The sequence below is a fragment of the Vulpes lagopus genome, chromosome 24, assembly GCF_018345385.1.
Source record: "Vulpes lagopus strain Blue_001 chromosome 24, ASM1834538v1, whole genome shotgun sequence".
Taxonomy (NCBI): domain Eukaryota; kingdom Metazoa; phylum Chordata; class Mammalia; order Carnivora; family Canidae; genus Vulpes; species Vulpes lagopus.
Genome location: NC_054847.1, coordinates 17767946 through 17790004, shown reverse-complemented (window position 1 = coordinate 17790004; position 22059 = coordinate 17767946). Strand labels below are relative to the sequence as shown.

The 22059-nt window shown below is 39.8% G+C and overlaps 1 protein-coding gene across 3 annotated transcripts in view; it reads left to right on the top strand.

The window, feature by feature from the left end:
* Positions 1-22059, top strand: part of ZRANB3 (zinc finger RANBP2-type containing 3) — a 310106-nt gene that overhangs the window by 265784 nt on the left and 22263 nt on the right. For all 3 annotated transcript variants that reach the window (XM_041739422.1, XM_041739421.1, XM_041739420.1), the window contains one exon: positions 18878-19265. In XM_041739422.1, the coding sequence (XP_041595356.1) occupies positions 18878-19265 (388 nt within the window). The remainder of the gene's footprint in view (positions 1-18877; positions 19266-22059) is intronic.

Genomic DNA, 22059 nt, shown 5'->3' with positions numbered 1-22059 from the left:
CTTTTTTTTTATAAGACCTGTTTAGTGGTGATGAACTCCCCTAGCTTTTGCTTTTCTGAAAAATTCTTTATTTCTCCTTCAGTTCCGAATAATAGCCTTGTTGAATAGAGTATTCTTGGTTAGAAGTGTTTTCCTTTTCTGGACTTTGAATATATTGTGCCACTCCTTTCTGGCCTGCAAAGCTTCAGCTGAGAAATTAGCTGATAGTCTGATGGGGGTTCCCTTGTATGTAACAAGTGTTCTCCTGCTGCTTTTTGTTTTTTAAGAGAGGGAGAGGGGAGGGACAGAGGAAGAGGGAGAGCAAGAATCTTAAGCAGGCTTCACTTGGGGCTCGATCTCAAAACCCTGACATCATGACTTGAGCCAAAATCAAGAGTTAGATACTTAACCAACTGAGCCTCCCAGGCTACCCCTCTTACTGCTTTTTAAGATTCTCCAACATTAATTTTTGACATTTTAATTATACTGTGTCTTGGTGTGTTTCTTTGGATTCCACTTACTTGGAACTCTCTGTGCTTCCTGGACATGGATTTTCTATTTTCTCTCTCACATTAGGGACATTTCCAGCTATTATTTCTTCAAGAAAGTTTTCTGCCCCTTTCCCTCTTCTTTTTATGGGACTCCTATAATGCAAACATTATTCCCCTAGTGTTGTACCGTGAGTCCCTTAGACTATAGTCAGTTTTTTAAAATTCTTTTTTATTATTGCTCCTCTGTTTGGGTGAGCTCCACTCCCCTGGTTTAGGTTGCTATTTTGTTCCTCTGCATCATCTAGTCTGTTTTTGAGCCCCTTTCATGTATTTTCAGTTCAGTTATTTTTGTTTTCAGTTCACTTATTGTATTCTTCTTTCTGTGACTTCTGTTTGATACTTTATTCTATTTTCCATCTCTTTTTTGAAATTATCTCTTTGCTCATCCATTCTTCTCCTAAGTTTGGCAAGCATCTTTACAACCATTACTTTGAACTTTCTATAGGTAAATTACTTATATCCATTTCATTAAGATTTTTTTTCTGGAGTTTTATCTTGTTCTTTCATTTGGCACATATTCCTCCATTTCCTCATTTTGCTTTTCTTTCTTTGTTTCTCTGTATATCAGGTGTAACAGCTTCCTCAGAGTCTTGGAGGGCTTGCCTTTTGTAGATAATGAACTTAGTTGTTCAGTCTTGCCCTAGTGTTTGGCTTTCTCTTGTACCCTTGTGATTAAGCAGCCTGAATTATTCTTGATGGGTCCTACTTTTGATGGTGTGTTAAGCCCTGTCAGTGTTTGAAAGGGAAAGACCTTAGTCAGCACCTAATTTCAAGCTGAGTGAAAGCCAGACCCTCAGGCAGCTGATTTTTAAAGTTGCAAATACATATATATATGGTCCTATGGGAATGCATTCATAACCGCTGCTGGCTTCCCAGCCAGGTGATTTGGAGGTGTACCCTGGTGGCAGCTGCACACTGGGGCTCCAGACAAGTGGATAAGCTCCTTACTGGGGGATGCCAGCAAGTTTTAGGAAGGCCAAAGGAGAGCAAAGCTGGTGTCTCTCGGCCTACATTCCCTGATAGTTCCTAGATAGATAGTTGCCTCTAGTTGTGTGGTGAACTGAGAGTCTGTTCCTCAGGCTAAAGCTCTAGGACATGTAACAAGCCCTCTTTCATAGGAGGCCTGGGATTTGTTTTAGTGCCCTTTTTGAGCTATCCCCTGGTATTAATCATCTGCAAAGAACCCTCTTTCTGATTGTTTTAGTCTCATGGGGCCCAGCAACACAGGCCACCCTGGCTACCAAAGCCAACTCTTCAAGGGATTTCCCCTATGTTGACTGCACATGCCTGCTGCACATTCAGCAGAGCTGTGGCAATCTTGTTGGCCATAGCACGGCCACAGGAGAGTATGTAGGCTGGACTAGCCCCCTGGTTACAGTAGCATAGCAGGAGCATTCAGGGCCAGGGCAAGTCCACTGGCTTCAGGAACCTGCTGAGGAGCCTGGGGCCAGGGCAGGCCTGCCAGCTTCAGCATGACCCTGGGAGAATATTGGGGCAGGGCAAGCCCACTGGTGCTAGCAAAGCTGGGGGAGTGCAAAAGTGGTGTCTGGCAGCCTGGCAAGGTGGAGTAAGCACTCAAAATGACACCCACAGTACTTCCTTCCCCAGAGAAAGTCCTACCAGCAGATGCTTGTCTCCAGCAGATGCTTAAAGAATAGCTAATGAATCCCCTTTGCATATGGTTCTGGCACTTTTCAAACTTTTTCTTTTGCCTTGGGTCCCAAAGATATGAGTGAATCTGCACAGGAGCCCTTTAAGAACAGATTTTTAATTACCTATAAGCTTTTGGGTCCCCTGGATATAAGCCCCGTTGATTTTCAGAACCAGACTTTTTGGGAGTTTATCTCTACAGTGTAAATCCAGAGGGTTGGGGTATCTGATATGGGGCACCAGCACCTGTCTCCTCTGGGAGAAGCCCTGGACTACTGAGATCCCTCCCTTTGGCAAGGATAGAGTTTTTGGCAAAACCATATCTCTGCCTCTTCTACCCATCTCCATGTAGCTTTATATCTTTTGTTGTAGATAAGTTCTTCAGCCAGTCTTTCAGTCTTTTTGAGAGGGAATAAAACTATATGTAGCTGTATATTTGTTATACATAAGAAGAGGGAAGTTCAGGATGTTTCTACTCTACTATCTTGAACCACTCTGGCCTCACTACATGTTTTTATATACACATGGTTTTCTATAAATTGGAGTTCTATAATGTGGAGACCATTTGTTTTGATTTGGCCTCGCTTTGTTTGTATTCGGTTGGGTTTTGGCCAGGATGTGAAATGTGCTTTGAATGAGTTTAGGTGTGTATGCTACTTACCACTTTACCTTGATACCCTCCATTTTCATGCATTTTAAGAAATATTCAATTTGTTGAAAGGTCCTAAGGATATTTGGTGTGATGAACGTATTTTTCTTCTGAATGTTGCCAGAATTTCACCATTTCCTATGGGAATTTTTCTATTTATACAAACTTCTTCCTGATCCTTTTTAAAGTCTTTTTTAAAAAATTTCCTGCATTTAACATTTTTTAATATTTCCAGTTTTCTCAATTAATCTTTGCCAAAGTAACCAAATTTGCTCATTGTCATCAAAAGCTTGTTTGTCTAAAAAGTTTATAATAGTTCTAATTAGATGATTTTAATAGCTTGTGAATATTTCTGAGTGTCAGCATTTTAAGAAATGTTCATTTTCTACCTGTCTCACTGCCCTGTGGCTGCAGCTGGAGGTTTGAGCTGGGGCCAAGAAGAGGGACCTTCCATTGTGGGAAGAACAGATTGTGTATGTTAGCGCATGACTCATCCTGGCCCATCAGCTCTGGTGAATGGAGGACTGAGAGGCTCAAAGAGGAGAGGACCAAGGAGCAGAGAGTGAACTTGAAGGGCAAAGGAAGGATAAACTGAGGGCAAGAAAAGTCAGGAGGTCCCAACATCCCAAGCTCCCCAGTCTTCTTAACCCTGCCAATCCACCATGTTCATAATGCTGTGAACACTATAAAAGAGTTTCAGAAAACCAATAAATTTGATAAATTTGGCAAGTTGTTCTTCAGGGAATTGGGCTTCAGGTCAAGGTGGTTTTCTGTGGATGGATCTAGAGCCTAATAGTATGATTATGTATTTGGGAAATGGAAAGTCCTGTGGTTAGGAGGAAGAGGAGGGGAAGAATAACAGTAATGTTCCTAGACAAAGTCTTTATATGACTTTTGGTATCTCTTGCCATCTCTCTTGCCTGGTGTTCATCACCTTTCAGAATGGCGTTATCTGTATCTCCCTCCTCTCTTAATCGGAATTCTTTTTCTGTCACATAATTCAGCTAACTATTGGGTTAAAAAAAAAAATACATGGTACCAGGGCTGGTGCTTTACCAGTATATTCAGATATAAATGTACTGGTTGTTTTAATCAATATTTTGGTAATGTTTAGTAAGTAGTCACTTTGTCAGTCCCCTCGTACTTCCTCACCCCAGTAGTAGGGCCTTCTGGACATCCCTGTAACTTGGCATAGCGTGGAGCCTTTCTAGGACTCTGCTTCAGTGCAACACTGGTTAATGCTCCTGTTTTAGCTGTTGTGAAATATTTGAATACTCTGCGTGGAATTAATCCCCACAACTGAAAGAGTCCTAATTCTTTACCCATCTTACATATACTTACATTTTTTAAAGAAATTATTAATCCAAATGTAACTCAAATTGAAGTCCAACTCAATGAAAACATCCCACCACCATGAGGAAAGATAGCTCTGCACAGCCCAGTTGACTGTCCCTGAAGTAACCAGTACTGTCTGGGAGTCCATCACCAGGGTCACTGCCTCAGGTGCAATCCTGTTTCTCAGGCTTCTTTTTTTTCCACTTCTGAATGTACATGACATCTAAGTAGTGTTTTGGTTTTTTTTTTGTTTTTTTTTTTTTTAATTTTTATTTATTTATGATAGTCACAGAGAGAGAGAGAGAGAGGCAGAGACACAGGCAGAGGGAGAAGCAGGCTCCATGCACTGGGAGCCTGATGTGGGATTCGATCCCGGGTCTCCAGGATCGCGCCCTGGGCCAAAGGCAGGCGCCAAACCGCTGCGCCACCCAGGGATCCCTAAGTAGTGTTTTGGTTCTGATTTTCCTACAGTGGCTTACATTGAGCAATAAAGTTGGTCATTTATAGGTGGAAGGAGAGAAAGATACAGAGTTTATTATTTTATATTGTCATTTCGAAGTGATTAAAGGCAGTTTCTGAATAAAATAAACTGAGTGGAGTTTTCCAATAGGAAGCCTCCCATTCTCTCTGATTTTTTTTTATTTTTTTTATTTTTTAAAGATTTTATTTATGTATTCTTGAGAGAGAGAGAGAGTCAGAGACACAGGCAGAAGGAGAAGCAGGCTCCATGCTCGGAGCCCGACGTGGGACTTGATCCCGGGTCTCCAGGATCATGACCCAGACCGAAGACAAGCGCTAAACTGCTGAGCTACCCGGGCTGCCCCCTTCTCTCTGATGTTTACTTATGCTCCATCGTCTGAGGGTATCCCTTTCTTTAGCAAGAGTTATGGGAATTGGGCCCTTCCCTTAACCTCTGCAGAGCCCTTTCTCTCTTTTGGCCCTTAATCGATAAACAGTAACATCCTTATCCAGCTGCTTGAATCCCTAAATCACTGGATAACTTCTGAGGTCCCTTTTATCCATTTTAAATACACTCAAATATGTGTATTTTAGAGAAACTTGGTGCATCAGTGGTTCGTAGGTAAGCAAAGAAGGGATTCTGATTTGAAATGGGTAACAAGTCCCAACTCCTGCCTAGGGCAAGTCTTCCTGCTTGGTTTCTCTTCTTCAAGGCTCAGTTAGCCAGAGCTGCTTCCATTTGATTACTTCAGACAGTAGTTCTCTTTCCATTTTGGAACAGTAGATCTCCAGTTCCCAAATTCAGTTTCTGGTTTTGAGATATCTGTGTTTTACCTTACCAGTTTTCTTTTCATTTTTTTTTAAAGATTTTATTTATTTATTCTTGAGAGACACAGAGAAAGAAAGCAGCAGAGATATAGGCAGAGGGAGAAGCAGGCTCCTTGTAGAGAGCCTGGTGTGGGACTCGATCCCGGGTCTCCAGGATCATGTCCTGGGCCCAGAGGCAGGCAGTCAACCACAGAGCCACCCAGGCTTCCCTGTTTTCATTTTGTGGGCTTATAGTTCAATATCTCACAGTTTTCCTTTCTCCTCATTAGATTCTAACTGGTTGCCTGCCTTTCTTACCCTGCCTTAGTACTTACATCTTTGACCTGGCTCACACCTCTGCCTTTTCCCTAGGATAACCATCTTCAAGTCCCCTGTCTGCTGTCCTCAAAGGCTCAAACATCCTTAACCCAAACGAGATTTGTATTTTAAACACTCACACTTGCATTAAAAATATGTAGGATGGTTGCTGGTCTGCTGCAAAAAATATAGTGTATAGTTGGGAAGGAAAGCTCTTTAGCACACCCATGATGTTTAAAAATATGCTCTCAAAATTAAAAAATAAACCTTCATCTTTTATTAAATCCCAACATTGTATAAAACATTTGTTCTGTTGTGAGCTAAGGAGGGTAATAAGAAATTATCTTATGCAACCTTGTTGTCTAGTTGAAAAAATGGTAACAGCAAAATAAAGTTGACCATAGGAGCTGTGGCATTCATGAGGTCTAAATTTTTCTTACCCAAAATCTCTTGTTTTTGCATATGTGAATATACTGGTTTCTTGACATTAACATGTATTAAATTAGAATATTTATTTATATGTATTTTAGAATTCAAACTACTCTGTAAACATTATATAATTAGTCTACATAATAGCCTAATAATAAGGACAAGATGGTAACCACATTGTTATGGACAGAGACATATAAATATCTCTGTCATGGCTTACATCACATAGTACTATTTATTAGGCATTTGTCTTTATTATTTCAATTCACTCAGTAATAATAACTCACTCAGTAGTAATAATTAACATGTATTGACTATTCCATGCAGCCACTGTGCTGAGCCCTTAAAACACATAATTTTATTTAACCTTCATAGCTACATGAAGAAGCAAATGCTATTACCATGCCCCACTAAAGCTCAGAAAGGTTAAATATTCTGCCTAAGTTCATATAACCAAAGGCATGGCTGGGACTGAACCTGAGCCTTTCTTTTCCGCAGTCTGCCTTCATGACCTTGCCAGACTGTACCAGATGCATTAGAGTTAGCACCCTGTGGGCCTTAAGTTATTTGTGGAATGAGTAGAACATTGAAACACCTCAATTTGACTCAGTCAGTGTTTATGTGATGTATATTTTGTATAGGTCATTTAAAGATCATTCATTATATAAACATTTATTAATGTTATATTAAAGCCGCAATTATTTTGAGAGAGAGAGCACAAGCAGTAGGGAGAGGCAGAAGGGGAAGCAGACTCCCCACTGAACAGAGAGCCTTATGTGGAACTTTATCCTAGCATCCTGGGGTCATGGCCTAGGCCGAAGGCAGACATTTAACCAACTGAGCCACCCAGGGCCCTTTAAACCACAATTAGAGGGACGCCTGGGTGGCTCAGCGGATGAGCACCTTTCTTCGGCCCAGAGCATGATCCTGGAGTCACGGGATCGAATCCCACATCGGGCTCCCTGCATGAAGCCTGCTCCTCTCTCTGTCTCTCTCTCTGTGTCTCTCATAAATAAATAAATAAAATCTTTTTTTAAAAAAATACACACAATTAGATGCCACTTCATACCTACTAGGATGTCTAAAATTTTCAAAAGACAACATGCATTGGCAAAGATAGAATGAAATTGGAACATTCATACATTGCTGGTAGGAATGTAAAATGGTACAGCCATTTTGAAAAACAGTCTGACAGTTCCTTAAAACGTTAAACGTAGAATTACCATATGAACCAGCAGATTCACTTTCAAGAATTCAAAATATATGTCCACATCAAAACTTGTGCATGAATGTCACAGTCCAAATGTCCGTCAGTTTGGATAAACCAAATGTGGTATATTCACATGACAGTCTACGGCCATACCACCCTGAACGCGCCCGATCTTGTCTGATCTCGGAAGCTAAGCAGGGTCGGGCCTGGTTAGTACTTGGATGGGACACATGACAATATTATTTAGCCATAAAAAGGAACAGAGTTCTGAGTTCTGATATATGCTACAACCTAGAGGAATCCCGAAAACCTTATGCTAAGTTAAAGAAGCCAGACACAAAAGCCTACATAGTGTTTGGTTCCATTTATATGAATTGGCCAAAATAGGCAAATCCATAGAGAAATAGAGTAGATTAGTTGCTTTAAGAGACTTGGAGGAGGGAGAGATGGGGAGTGACTGCTTAACTGGTATCTTTTTGAAGGCTATGAAAATGTTTTATAATGCATGTCAAAATTAAATCTTTAAAAAGTTTTTTAAAAATTAAGACTATATGCTAGGTGCAAAGCTAAAGAAAACAGGTAACATTCCTTTTTTAAAAAAAAAGATTTTATTTATTTATTCGTAAGAGACACTCAGAAAGAGGCAGAGGCACAGACAGGGGGAGAAGCAGGGAGCCTGATGTGGGACTCGATCCCAGGACTCCAGGATCATATCCTGGGCTGAAGGCAGGCACTAAACCACTGAGCCACCCAGGCGTCCCAAATTAAATCATTTTAATGAGATATAATACATGTCAAAATAGAAATATGTAAACCAGGCTCTGGGATCACAGGCTAGAATAATAAACTACATGTGCATGCGAAAGTGTCCCTTTGGAAACACCTGAGCTGGTTTATGAAGGATGAGTTCAAAGGGAGTGAGTCCTAGTTCAGCTAGCCCTGGGTAAGGAACACCAAAAGCATGCCCCAAAGCATAGTGATAAGAACAATTATCATTTGTTCTGGGAATGGGAATTCCATGTGAATGTATGAGCATAGAGTTTATATGCCATGGTTCAAATGGGAAGAACCCCAAAACTTTGGCCTGGAACAGATGGAGAGGAGCCCACACAGTAATGCCAAGAAGTTGGATTTATCCTGGAAATGGCATAGTGTCATCAGAGGCTTTTAAGCAGATGAATGATATGATCAGATTTCTGTTTTCAAAAGATGATCCTAGTAGCAATACAGGAAATGAATGAGAGGGAGAAGGGACAGGTTCTTGGAGGCAGTGGTATCTGGGGAAGGGGTTATGTCTGCCATCCCTCCCATCTCATTTTCATCTATGGTAAAGAGATACTCTGTCTCCACTCCATCTCAGGGCTTTCTGCCCTATCCCTCAGAGATGATTTCTCAGAGCCTGAGAACTTGACTGGGCCACAGTTGAAGGCTAATGAGTTACTGAGCTCCCCACAGGCATGCCTCTCCCGCACTTGTGTCTCCACTGAAAGCACAGCAAGAGCACCTGCGCTGGTGGCCCTGCACTCTAGATTTGGGCTGAGACATAGGAACTCCCATTATGGCCTTGGGTTTTAGCGGGTTTCTGTAATACACATTTTACCAAAATTTTACTTTTTTATTACACACATACAGGTCTATTAATAAAGTCAGTTCATTATTATTCTTAGAGCTATTATTCTTTAGAAGGCTGCTTTGTCAGGGATTCCCAGATGGAATTTGGGGCACTTAACGCCACCCTGAACTCCTAACAGTAGTAGTGGTCATGGGAACAGAAAAATTGCAGACATTGCAGAGGTAGGATCAATATAGCAGAGCCTCAGAGGAATTCAGCCTAATAGCAGCCTTTGCAGGAGGAGGAGAGGGGAGATGCCATAACCAGAGGCTTGTGAGTAGGTGACGTTCCACTCACATTCTTCCCAGTCATACTCTAGTGAACCTTTGTGTTATATGCTGTTTTGCTGTACGTTCTAATTGTCCTTAACAGAAATGGCTCTTCCCAGAGACATTTGCTTGCACTGCTTTTGATGTCATCTTTAAAAATAAATAATAATGTTTTCCTTTTTGCCACCGTGTTTTTTTTAAAACCAGGGTTGTTTTATTTTGTTTGCTTTATTTTATTTATGCCCACAGAGAAAAGCATATGGTGCCCAAGAGAGGATTATTCAAAATTTCATTTAACTACATGAGAATGGACCTTTTTACAAAATCTGAAAAAGTCTCCTTTTCGGAGAACTGAAATTCATTTTTTTAGTTAGATATTTAAGATCATACTTTTGTCATTCTCTACCCTCTGGCTTGTTTACAAATGTTGAGGAAGTCTCTTTAGTTCTAGTTCCAATCATCATTCGTCCGCCATTCAGGACCAGTCAGCCACTGGTATATCACAGCGGTTTTGTTACTTCTTTAAAGAGCAGGAGACAGATGACATGAGGCAGTAATGATTCCTACCAGAGCTGCCCTTTGATCAAAGTCTATGAGAGCCGACATCGGGGCTCTTGGTGGTGGCGTGTGCCGCGCCGGAATAGCACCAGGCTTTGAAGTGCTTTCTTATTTTTTATGAGTTTTACGAGATTTCCTTTTCCTCCCCTTCAGTTCCAATAACTGACTTTTAATCCTATCATCACGGCCAAGAAATTTGTCTCTAAAGAGCAGTAGTTTACCAGGGTGCAAAACAGAGCAACTATATTAGCCCCCTGAACCTTTCAGATAAAAACATACATTTTGCCACCTTAAGCATTTTGTAATGGTTTTGCCCCCACACTGGTCACTGGAAGCAATATTTTTTCTTTTGTTTTTCAAAAGCAATATCGAACAAAAGTCAGGAACGCAATAACTGAGTGTCTATATAATCGAAGAGAGGAATATCTTCTATTTTCCACATCTTTTGACATGGGCATGTTGACTTACAGTTGACTTAATGATATTTTTCCCGAAGTCTTGTGATAAAAATTACTATAAGCTTAGATCACTCCTCCTACTTACAAACACCTACATTTAAGCTCTTTATTTATCACATATTAGAAGGGTCACTTAATATATTTCTTTCTTTACAAGGACAGTCATGATGAGTTAGGATATTTGTCAATAATTTGCTAGTAAATCTCTTCTAAACACAAGAATGTAATCATAAAAGACTTAAAACTTTTTAACTTTATTGTGCTATTTAAGTAAAGAACTTTCCTAGGCCATAAAAAATAGTTTGTCTTCCTGTGTTCCTGCTTATCTTTACCACTGAGAAATGCTGATAACATTAATAAGGTCAGTAGTTTTCCAAATACAAACCTGCCAGAGCAGTATGGGTGCTGAGTATTTAACTATCAGTGTGGCTGTAAAAACTTGAAGATTCTGGTCTATTCTGGTAAGACCAATAAAGCTTGCTCCCACAGGAAGTCTGGTTATTAATCAACCTCATATTTTTAGAAAACATGTTTATTTAGGGAGCATTTTGTTTACAATTATTTCTTCCTGCCTTTTTCTCAGATGCTTGAATCAGTGGATCCCTATTCACTTTATAAAAGATTAATTTTAAAAGGACCAAAGAAAAGAAATTAGAAGCATCTTACAGATACAGAAGTTTCGCATTCATGTTTAGTGTCTGTGTCTATAAATCTCATTAATGGTCACTTCCTTCTTTCATTGATCAGACTTGTCCCCAGAACCTGCTGGAGCTCCATAAGGAGCTGATGGTGATATGTCCCTGTCTCAAAACATCAAGGATAGTGTGTTTTGTTTTGAGCTGACCTGCATGATATTCCAGCTGTGAGTCCTGCCAGCACAGCAGTGTCTGCTCCAACTCCCAGCCCTCGTGGTTCCTGCACTGTCTTCTGCTCACCTCATCAGCAGTTTCCTTCTCTCTGGCCCTGTGGGCGCTCCCATGTCATTTGCTATCTCATGAGGAGCTGTTCAGAGATCAGTTACCGAGACAGACAGATGAGCTAAGTGAGCATGTTTCATGCCTACACAAAAGTGACTCTGTTTTAGAATTACTCAGTTTTTAAAAATTATTGAGAGCAGCCAGAGGGATTCTCATTAATTATTTATTTCTTTGTTTCTCCTTACAAAGAGTGAATTCACTACCACTATGTACACTCACATAGGAACTTTCAATCTGTCTTTACTTATAGACAGTTAAGGAAAGAAATGGAGCTCTTCAAACCACAGGTGCATGTTCAGATATTTTGTTCTAGTCCAATGGCTCCTAACTTTGTTGGATCCTGAATCCTTCTGAGACCATGAAGTGCTCTGCAGGGATGTCTGGATGACTCAGTGGTGAGCATCTGCCTTTGGCTCCGGTCGTGATCCTGGGGTCCTCGGATGGAGTCCCGCATTGGGCTCCCTGCAGGGAGCTTGCTTCTCCCTCTGCCTCTGCCTCTGCCTCTCTCTGTGTGTCTCTCATGAATAAATAAATAAAATTAAATTTTAAAAAGTTGCCTCCAAAATGTACATACAATACAGACAACACTTTATAGACCACTTCAGAGGCTTCTCAGGCTAATGGGAGGCCACCCTAGGTCTTGTGAAAAGTCCATGAGTCCCACATTAAGAACTCCTATTCAGTAAACCTGCAGCCCTTCTCTGTTCCCATCCAACATATGTGAGTATCATTAAAGTGTGTCACATTTTCTTACATCTGTTTCTATCACTCCTAGCTGCCAAGTATCAAAGAAACCTCAGCAAAAAAAAAAAAAAAAGAAAAAGAAACCTCATGAACCACATTCTTGCCTGATTGCTCAGAGGCTACACTCAGAAAACATTAACTGTTAACATAGATCAGGCTTGTAATTGATTATCCCAGAGGAAGCCTTTATTTCCATAGGGCCTTACAGCTTCTAACAGCCCTATGGCGACAAGCTCAACTTGAAGGTTCAATACCCATAACCATATTCATCATTGTCCAGTGTAGCCATCATGGCATTAACTAAAGTCATTGCTGCTAATTAATCTTGCCCTTTCCTTTTTCTAAAATTATACTCTAAGTGGATCCTTTGGTTCCCAAAATTATATAAAATGATTCCCTTTACACCCACACACTCCTTTTCTGGGTTTTATGCACTTAAGTCTCAATTTATTACCCAAGCAGCTGAGATTTCAAAGTAACACGTATAATGATTACTCCTGTGTACGGTAAGTTAGCCCTCCTAGCAGCAGAGGTGGCCATCAATTCCTGATTACTGTCAGCCACTGTAACCTTGACTGTGACTTGCCTCTGGCACATTGTGAGAATTTCTCAAATGTTAATTTCTAAAATTAGTCATTACTTAAATAGTAAAAGAAGTTCTTTTAAAAAACAGCTTAATTAAATATCTTAATTAAAGAGAAGAACTGTAAAAACTGCTATTTTAAGGCCCTGAGAATTCTTTTTTCTGAAAGATTTCTCAGGTTTTTGTTTTGTATTATTAGGAGGGTTGCTTTTTTATAAACAGATCTCTAACTGTTTTGTTTGGTTTGGTGGGAAGATGGAGAAATTAAAATGTTTTTACAGAAAGAAATTCCTTACAAGGTAGAATGGGACAGAAGATTCTGATACTACCTAAACATTATTCATGTAAATGACAGTGGCCTGTTATTATATATTTTATTCATTTTATTTTTTGTGTTTCTTATTTCCTATTTTTTATATTCCTATTTTTTATTATTTATATTTCCTATATTTTTTTATGTAACTGTTTTATTCACTTCTCTTAAATATATTTCAAGGGCACCTGGCTGGTGCAGTCATTGGAGCATGCGACTCTTGGTCTCAGGTTTGGGAGTTTAAGCCCCATGTCAGGTGTAGAAATTACTTAAAAATAAAATCTTAAAAAAAATGTATTTCAAAATGTATCTAGGAAGAGAGGCAGTTGAGAGAGCAGGGTAAGGCAGTAAATTGAAAACGAGCATATTAACTGCAAGAATCCTTAATTAATGATAGAATCCTTAGCATCCTTTTCCTAATCAGCTCCTGGATTACTGGTAGCCAGCACTGTACCCTACAGGCAAAAGACTGAAGGACTCCTTTCTGGAGAGCCAAACTGGACCAAGAGAGCATTAGGGAGACTGACAGGGTTTCCCTGACAGTCGTGGTGACCATAGTGAAGTCCTTCACAAGGAACTTGCCATAGCATTTTATCCTTAATGCTTATTAGTAAGACTGATTCTTAAATATGAATGGACAGTAAAGGCCACCAGGCCTAGAGGAAAGCCTCTCACTTGAAAAGCAGAGACCAAAACAAGCGTGTAAGCAAAGAGGAATCAGAAGAAGCAGAGACAGTGGAATGAGCTGAAGAAAACTTTTTTTTTTTAATAATCTTTTTTTTTTTTAATTTTTATTTATGATAGTCACAGAGAGAGAGAGAGAGAGAGAGGCAGAGGGAGAAACAGGCTCCATGCACCGGGAGCCCGATGTGGGATTCGATCCCGGGTCTCCAGGATCACGCCCTGGGCCAAAGGCAGGCGCCAAACCGCTGTGCCACCCAGGGATCCCTGAAGAAAACTTTAAAAGGAAACATCAAAACTATTATCAATGTCCATAGAGAAGTGAAAGAAAATACTGTGCCCATGAAACAAGATCAAGGAGAGGAAATCATGCAAGGGAAAGCTCTTAGGAACTGAACCTGTCATATCAGGAGATAGTAAGTCACCAAGGATGGGAAGGAAGGTAATGAGGAAATCACAAAGAAAGAACAGAGGGGTACCTGAATGGCTCAGTGGTTGAGTGTCTGCCTTTGGCTCAGGTCATTATCCTAGGGTCCTGGGATCAAGTACCGCATTGGGCTCCCTGCAGAGAGTCTGCTTCTCCCTCTGCCTACATCTGTGCCTCTCTCTCTGTGTGTCCCTCATGAATAAATAAATAAAATCCTTTTAAAAACAAAAAAGAAAGAAAGAACAAAGAGCAATGGGAAAATGTGAGGAAAGCCGAAGAAAATCAAATGATTAATCCAGAAGATTAATGATTATGAAAATTAATGAAAATGATTAATCAAATGATTAATCCGATTAATCCAATTTTTTGCCCAATTGGAACTCCAGAAAAAGAAGACAGAGAAAAAGAGAGGAAGAAAACGTAATATAAGAAAATTTTCCAGAACTCAAGGACATGGGATTTTCTGATTGAAAATACCCACTGAGCACCTGATATCATGAGCAGGAGAACCAAAACACACACACACACACACACACACACACACACACACAAACACACACACAGTAAAGCTACCACTCTCCTGATTTTTCTCCCTTTCTTACTCTTCTTTCTTGTGTTTCTATCCTCTGTCTCTCTTCTTCATTACACCTTTTTTTTTTTCAAAGATTTTATTTATTTATTCATGAGAGACACACAGAGAGAGAGAGGCAGAGACACAGGCAGAGGGAGAAGGAGGCTCCATGCAGGGAGCCCCATGTGGGACTCGATCCCGGGGCTCCAGGATCATGCCCTGGGCTGAAGACAGACGCTAAACCGCTGAGCCACCCAGGGATCCCCCTTCATTCCAACTTTAATGCTCTTTCTGTGCTTTCTGTCCTTGGCTTTAACCTTATCTCACATCCTTCTCCCTTCATGTACCATGACATCAAGTCCCATGTCTTTAACCACCTCTCTTTGTTCATGGCTCACAGATATGTGAATGTAGTTGTTTCTTTCTCTTGAACTCCAGATTTACTTCCTGGAACTCTCCACCCTGGTACCCATCAGTCCTCACACGTGCCTGAAAGTGAACTTCTTTCCTTATCTCTTCTCTTTTTGTCTTTTTATGAGCCTCGTTGTTTCCTATATTCCCAATTACAGGAAAATATCATTCCTAAATTGTTACAAGTCAGAAATGTAGGAGTTTGAGAGTCACTCTGGGCCCCTCCATCTTCCACACATCTTGAGGTCAATCAGAATGTTCTGTTAGATCTTCATGATGATAAGGCCCATTTGTCCCACATTTCCAGGCAATCCTCCTATTCTTTCATTCACATGTATACAGGGACAAGCAAGGTCACTGCCTGTTTGGGGAGAAATCTGTAGCATGAAAAAGGGGAACAAAAATAAGCTGATAGAAAATTTAATCCTAAAGATAATGTTTTAAAAACTCAACTTAGGGGATCCCTGGGTGGCGCAGCGGTTTGGCGCCTGCCTTTGGCCCAGGGCGTGATCCTGGAGACCCGGGATCAAATCCCACATCGGGCTCCAGTGCATGGAGCCTGCTTCTCCCTCTGCCTGTGTCTCTGCCCCCCTCTCTCTGTCTCTCTCTCTCTCTATGAATAAATAAATAAATAAAAATCTTTAAAAAAAAACTCAAATTAGTAGCCTCACATTTAAGATGATATTGCAAATATAAATAAAAATAGACTACTGCAAAAAAAGGAACAGGTAATGAGAAGGAAATTTCAGATGGTAAAAATATGGTTGTCAAAATAAAATAATTCTGTAGTAGGGTTGCAAGATAAATTAGAGAAAAACTCTACAGAATTTAAGGGTAGGGACTCCTGCGTGGCTCAGTGATTGAGCATCTGCCTTTGGCTCAAGGAGTGATCCCAGGGTGCTGGGATCGAGTCCCACATCTGGCTCCTTGCAGGGAGCCTGCTTCTCCCTCTGCCTATGTCTCTGCCTCTCTCTCTGCCTCTCTCTCTCTCTCATGAATAAATAAATAAAATCTTTAAAAAAAAAGAATTTGAGGGTAAAAAAGACAAAAGGAAGACAGGACAATAAAAGATAAGACATTATGTCTAGTTCCACCATTCTGCTAACAATAATTCCAGAAAAGAGAAAATAAAGGGGAAGAAGCTATCAAAGAATAGTGAAAATTGCCAAGAGCTAAAGCTGATCAGTACCATTCAAAATTAAGGTATCCTGGTCCTGGGTGCTGAGCAGAAGGCAGATAAATATAAATGACACAGATTTAGAAATACAGATTATTGTGAAATTTTAGAGCATCAGGGTAAAAGAGAAGATCCTGAAAGACTCTAAAACAAAGGAAAAGTTTGCAACCTATGAAGGAACATGATCAGCATCATTGGGTGTTGGAAGGAGAGCAACATCTTTAAGGACTTGAAAAGAATTGCATGCCCAAGGAAGCTACTAATGAAGAGTTAGGAATGAAATCCATTCATTCTCAGACATGCAAGGACTCAGGTCATGCTTTAACGAGAAATAGCTGATGGAATTTGTTCATGTTTGCTGAACATTTGCTAATATTTTCAAAATCCTACAAGACCTCTTTGTTATCCTATTGATAGGAAAAGAACATTTTTATTTATTTTTTTAAAAGATTTTATTTATTTATTCATGAGAGACACAGAGAGAGAGAGGCAGAGACACAGGCAGAGGGAGAAGCAAGCTCCCTGCAGGGAGCCCGACGTGGGACTTGATCCCGGGTCCCCAGGATCAGGTCCTGGGCTGAAGGCAGTGCTAAACCGCTGAGCCACCTGGCTGCCCAGAATAGAACATTTTTTTTAAATGTTTGTCTTTTTTGCTTTGTTACTTTTTTTAAACACCAAACTTGCTTAGTCTGCTAATCTCTCTGCTTTTCTTCACACTTTTCTTAGAATTTCCCTTGTGCCTTGTTTTTAAAACGTGTCTCGTGGTTAATAATTTCATTCTTTATATTTTTATCTAAATTTTGTCACTTCTACAACTAATTAGATAATTTTTGTAGAACATGAGGCGGTATAAAAGCCACATAAAATGAAAGTTGTACATGGTGGGGGGCTTTTCTGCTCTATGTTTTATTTTACTAATATGGGAACAGCCTAAATCTTCCTGCTTTTCTCCCTTCCTTTTTTTTTTTTAGTTTAAAAATATGTGATTATATTTGTAAATAGATAATCATAAAACCTGCCATTTTACCTACTTTTAAGTATACAATTCAGTGGTAATGCCACTTAATCTCACATTCACAGTTGTGCAGTTGTCACCACTATTTTCAAAACTTTTTCATCACTTCAGAGACTGTCTGTGACCATTTAGCAGTAACTACCCATCACCCTTTCCCTCAGCATCTGGTAACCACTTATCCTTCTGTCTCATGGATTTGCTATATCTTGCTTTCTTATGCAGCACTGCTAAGAGGTGCAGATAAGATGTATTATGTAAAATATTTCTTTATAGCATATGTATTTTGCTATCATTATCTAGAGTGTCTGTCAGTGTTATCTATTGCTGCTGTCTTCAAACAATAATCACATTATTTCTTATGGTTTCTGTGGGTGAGGAATTCAACCAGGGTGTAATGGAAATGGTGTGTCTCTGCTCTATGATGACTGGGGCCTTTGATGGAAGACCCCAAGTCTGAGATCTGGAAACATCTCAAGGCCCATTCACTCGCATGTCTGGCAATTGATGCTATCTGTAGCCTAGAACCTACCTCGAGTTGTCAACTTGAACATCCACACATGGTTTCTCCATGTGACCTAGGCTTCCCCACACAACATGGTGGCTAGGCTCCAAAGGCAAGCAACCTGAGACATAAACAGAAAGATTCAGAGTTCCAGGAACCAAGTGGAAGCCATATAACCTTCAACTGCCTAGCCTCAGAAGTCACACAGTGTTACTCTTACTGTGTTCTATTGATTGAGAGAGTTACAAAGGTCTACCCAGGTTCAAGGGAGAGGAACACAGACCCCACCTCTAAATGTAGGCATGTCAGTGTCACATTGTGAGAAGAGCTTATCAAATAGGATAAGAACTGGCATGGCCATCTTTGGAAATGCAGTGTGTGTCCACTCTGGTACCCCTAACAGGATTCTCTAAAATTGACTCCTTAACTTCCTTCACTGCTAGCTTATCAGTTGTGGAGATATGTATCCTACCTCTCTAATAAGGAGGTTGAGATTTACACATAGAAAAGAAGATGAGAAGCATGAAATACTGATGGAGCTTTTCTTAGAAAAGGGAAATACATTTCTCAAAAGGAAGGCAATTATTAAGATGTGTCTGTTAAAGAAGCAGTTCTAATTAATAGCTTAATGCTATTTGAAAAAAGCTCCCTAGTCAAGGAAACATTTTAATATGAAAAACACTGTTTATAAACACTGTATTTATAGTTTGGGCATGAAAACATTTTTGCAGGTTCTTGATTGATTTGACATATTTAAATACACAATTCTCCTTTCCCTGACATACCTCTAGACCAGGTAGTTGATGAAGTATAATTTTATTACATAAATTCTGTAGCTGCATTACCAAACATCATCTCTAAATCTTTAGTGTCATCATCTAAAATATAGGAAGAATTCTAGTACCTGTCTCATCTCACAGAACTGGCATGAGGATTAAATGAGTTAATATATGTAAAGTGCTTGGCACATTGTAAGTGCTTAAAAAAAGTTAGACACAGGAAGTATATAGATGTGTTAATGATATTCTGCATATATGTATATATGAAGAATCATAGCATAATTGAATTCATTTCCAACAAGGTATTCAAAAGATAAAGGAATATGATTACTGAAAATAGTTGGTTAATCTGTTTCATTGAGGAAGAACAAATTAGATTGCTTCTTAATTTGATGACTGTTTGTTTTTCCTAGTTTGAAAAAGAAAAACAGCATGATATTCGATCATTCTTTATACCAAAACCTAAGAAAAAACAGTTGGTGACCTCCTGTGATGAATCAGGGATATTCCAGGAGAAACATACTGTCGTGCCAGCAAACCCTGGAAAATTGGCCACAGGACATACTATTGATCATGAAAGCAGTTTTGAACCGGAAGCTAAAAGACTGAAGTCTATTACCACCAGTGACCACCGCAGTGCCCCTGAGAAGAAACCGTCCTGGCCCAGGCACACTTCGTCTCTCGCCCAGGCAACCAACCCACCCCTTTCTGGAAAGGGCTGGCAGTGTGGTCTCTGCACCTATGTCAATAGCTCAGTGTTACCTTATTGTGAAATGTGTGAGAATCCTCAAGGCAGAGCTGGTGAGTACATGGAGTGTGGCCCTGGAGGGGGCTAGCAGTGTTGTCTTCACATAATCTGTGGTTTTAGAGGCAAGCAACCGTGGTTATCACAGGTTAGTGTGACTCCAGCTTTTAATCTAGAGTAAAAACTTTATATAGTGAAGACTGAATTTATCCCCTGGTGGAATGTGGAAAGCTCCCAGTTCTGTCAAGAATGTATATGCCTGAGCGTCTGTGACATGGCATTAATTTGGCACAAATGGACATTTCTCATTAATGCCAGCAGGATGTGAATTCAGTGGGCAGGAATAGAAGCTCTGTTGCTATGGCAGCAAATATGCCTTATAGTCATAGACCTGCTGTTTTCTTTCTCCTGTAGATAATACTTGTTTTTTAAAGAAATTCTAGATTATTTTTGTTTAAATAGTAAAATAATACAATGTAGCTTTTTTTGCCTAGTAAAATATGCATTGTGTCCTGTTTCTTGCATGACAAATCATAAAAATTCCTCTATAAATCTTCTTTTAAGGACCAATTTGGTATCTGTTTTATAAGTTAATTATTTTCCAAAGCATGATATTTTAAAAGTAGAAATTGTAAACATACCTCAGAGTATGTTTTTATAGCATAATATTCCATTTTCTGATGTTTTGTTTTTTGAAATGATTATCAATCCTGAGGTTGTCTTAGAAAATAGATCATTAGTATTTCTTTTGTTTGCAATTTTAGAGACCATTTTCATGGCAACTCAAAATGCCAAGCTGACAGTTTTGGAAGCTAGAAGAAATCATTTTATTTTATAAGTTGTAATAATTGTACGCATCTCCTTTTCCATCATATGTGAATCCTTTAGCTAAGTAACATTAACAAAGAGTCAGTTAAGATAAAGGCTCTGCCACTGCAGTTCCTTCCTGTCTTTCTTGTTCTCCTATGTCTTAGTTTTAATCTGAAAGAAAATGTAATCAGTAGCTGAGTCTTTCCTCTTTCATTTCTGGGTGTTCCTACAAAAATGACAAGTCTGCCATCTGGGCGGTTATATTTGTAATGTGGACACCTGTTGTCTGTGAACTAAATTGGAACCACAAGCTTATTCCATATAATATCTCTCACAATTTGCATTATCTCATTCAATTTCCAACTACTCTAGGCCATAAAAATAAAGTATCTCATGACTACGAATAATGCCAGTTCACATTAAGTATAAGTTGAGTGATTTAGCAATGAAAATCATAGTTTAACAGGGTTTTATAGTTCTGATTTTTCTTTGTGATGCCAAGAGCAACAGCGAAAGTTTCTAGATCCATGATTTAGTAAGCAAACTCTCAAACATCCTAAAGAAAAGTAAAACTTCTTTTGTGACTATGAAAGTCTGATTAAACAGAAATACATATAAGTAACAGTGATAATACTGTATATAAAAGGTTATAATTATTAGGTTTATATTACTGTATGTGGCATAATGATTTCCAGCCTTGATTTGGATGAACCCCCAAAAGGGCTGAAAAGCAGAATTAATTCTAATTCATCCAAAATTTTTAATCAGTGTTTGCAGTGTAACACTTTGAGGAAACAGAATCCAAAAAACTTAAGGGGCAATATTAGGAAATTACAGTCCTATAAAGGTTGCTAATGCAGTCTCCAGGACATTCAGTACAATCTGGTATAGTATATATTGAACACTAATATTTGTCAGTAGGGAGCACTTCTCTTGTGCTTTGTTGGGGTTTTTTTTGGGTTTTTTTTGTTTGTTTGTTTGTTTTGTTTTGTTTTGTTTTTAAGTACTCTCAATGGGACGCCTGGGTGGCTCAGCGGTTGAGCATCTTTGGCTGGGGGTGTGATCCTGGGGTCCGGGATTGAGTCCCGTATCAGGTTCCCTGCAGGAATCCCGCTTCTCCCTCTGCCTGTGTCTCTCATGAATAAATAAATAAGACCTTAAAAAAAAAGTACTCTCTTCTTTCTCCTTCCCCTTCCACCTCTCTGCCTCTGACAATGTCAAGTCTGATTCTTGAACTCTATTCTGTAACCATAGATAGTCTTTTATGCTTTGTTTATTGATTTGCTCTAAATGTTGAAAATAAACAGCATGAATGTAATGTAAAAAAAAAAAAGTACTCTCTATGCCCAACATGGGGCTTGAACTCACAACCTTGAGATGTGGAGTCACATGCTCTCCTGAGCTAGCCATGTGCCCCTCCTGTGCTTTGTCCTTACTTAACATCCACATAGCTTATACTTGCCATCTTACTGTTCACAGGCCCACACTTCGTCTCTCACTTGATTCGCGGCTTGTCCATATGCCTCTGCCTCTTCTGCACCTGCGTGTCTAACAGGTCCCTCGAGGTGAACATGCCCCAAGATGGAGTTGTTCATTCACCACCACCACACCTAACACCTCAGTCTTCTCTTCCCTCATCTCCCCTCCATGATGCTAGAAACCCAGGCAGCATCTTTGATTCTTCTCTCTCCTTCCACACTTGATTTGCCAAGTTCTGCCGGTGTAACTTCCAGTCTATCTTGATTCTGGCCACGTCTACTTTATTGCTACCATCCTAATGAAAGTCACCTTTTTCTCTCCCAGACTTCAGTGGCCTCCCAGTGAGACTCCCTGTGGCCCTTCAGTGTAAGCAGCCTGAGGGAGCCTTAAAAAATTCAGAGGATCCCATTCTTTTGCCTAAAACTCTCAATGGCTTCTGTTTCATTTACAGTACAGTTTAAGAATACACGCCCTGGGGCCAGGCTTCCTAGATTCCCCAACAGCCCTCCACTCACTCGCTCACTGCTCACTCGGATGGAACTCGACCCAGATCTTGGCCCT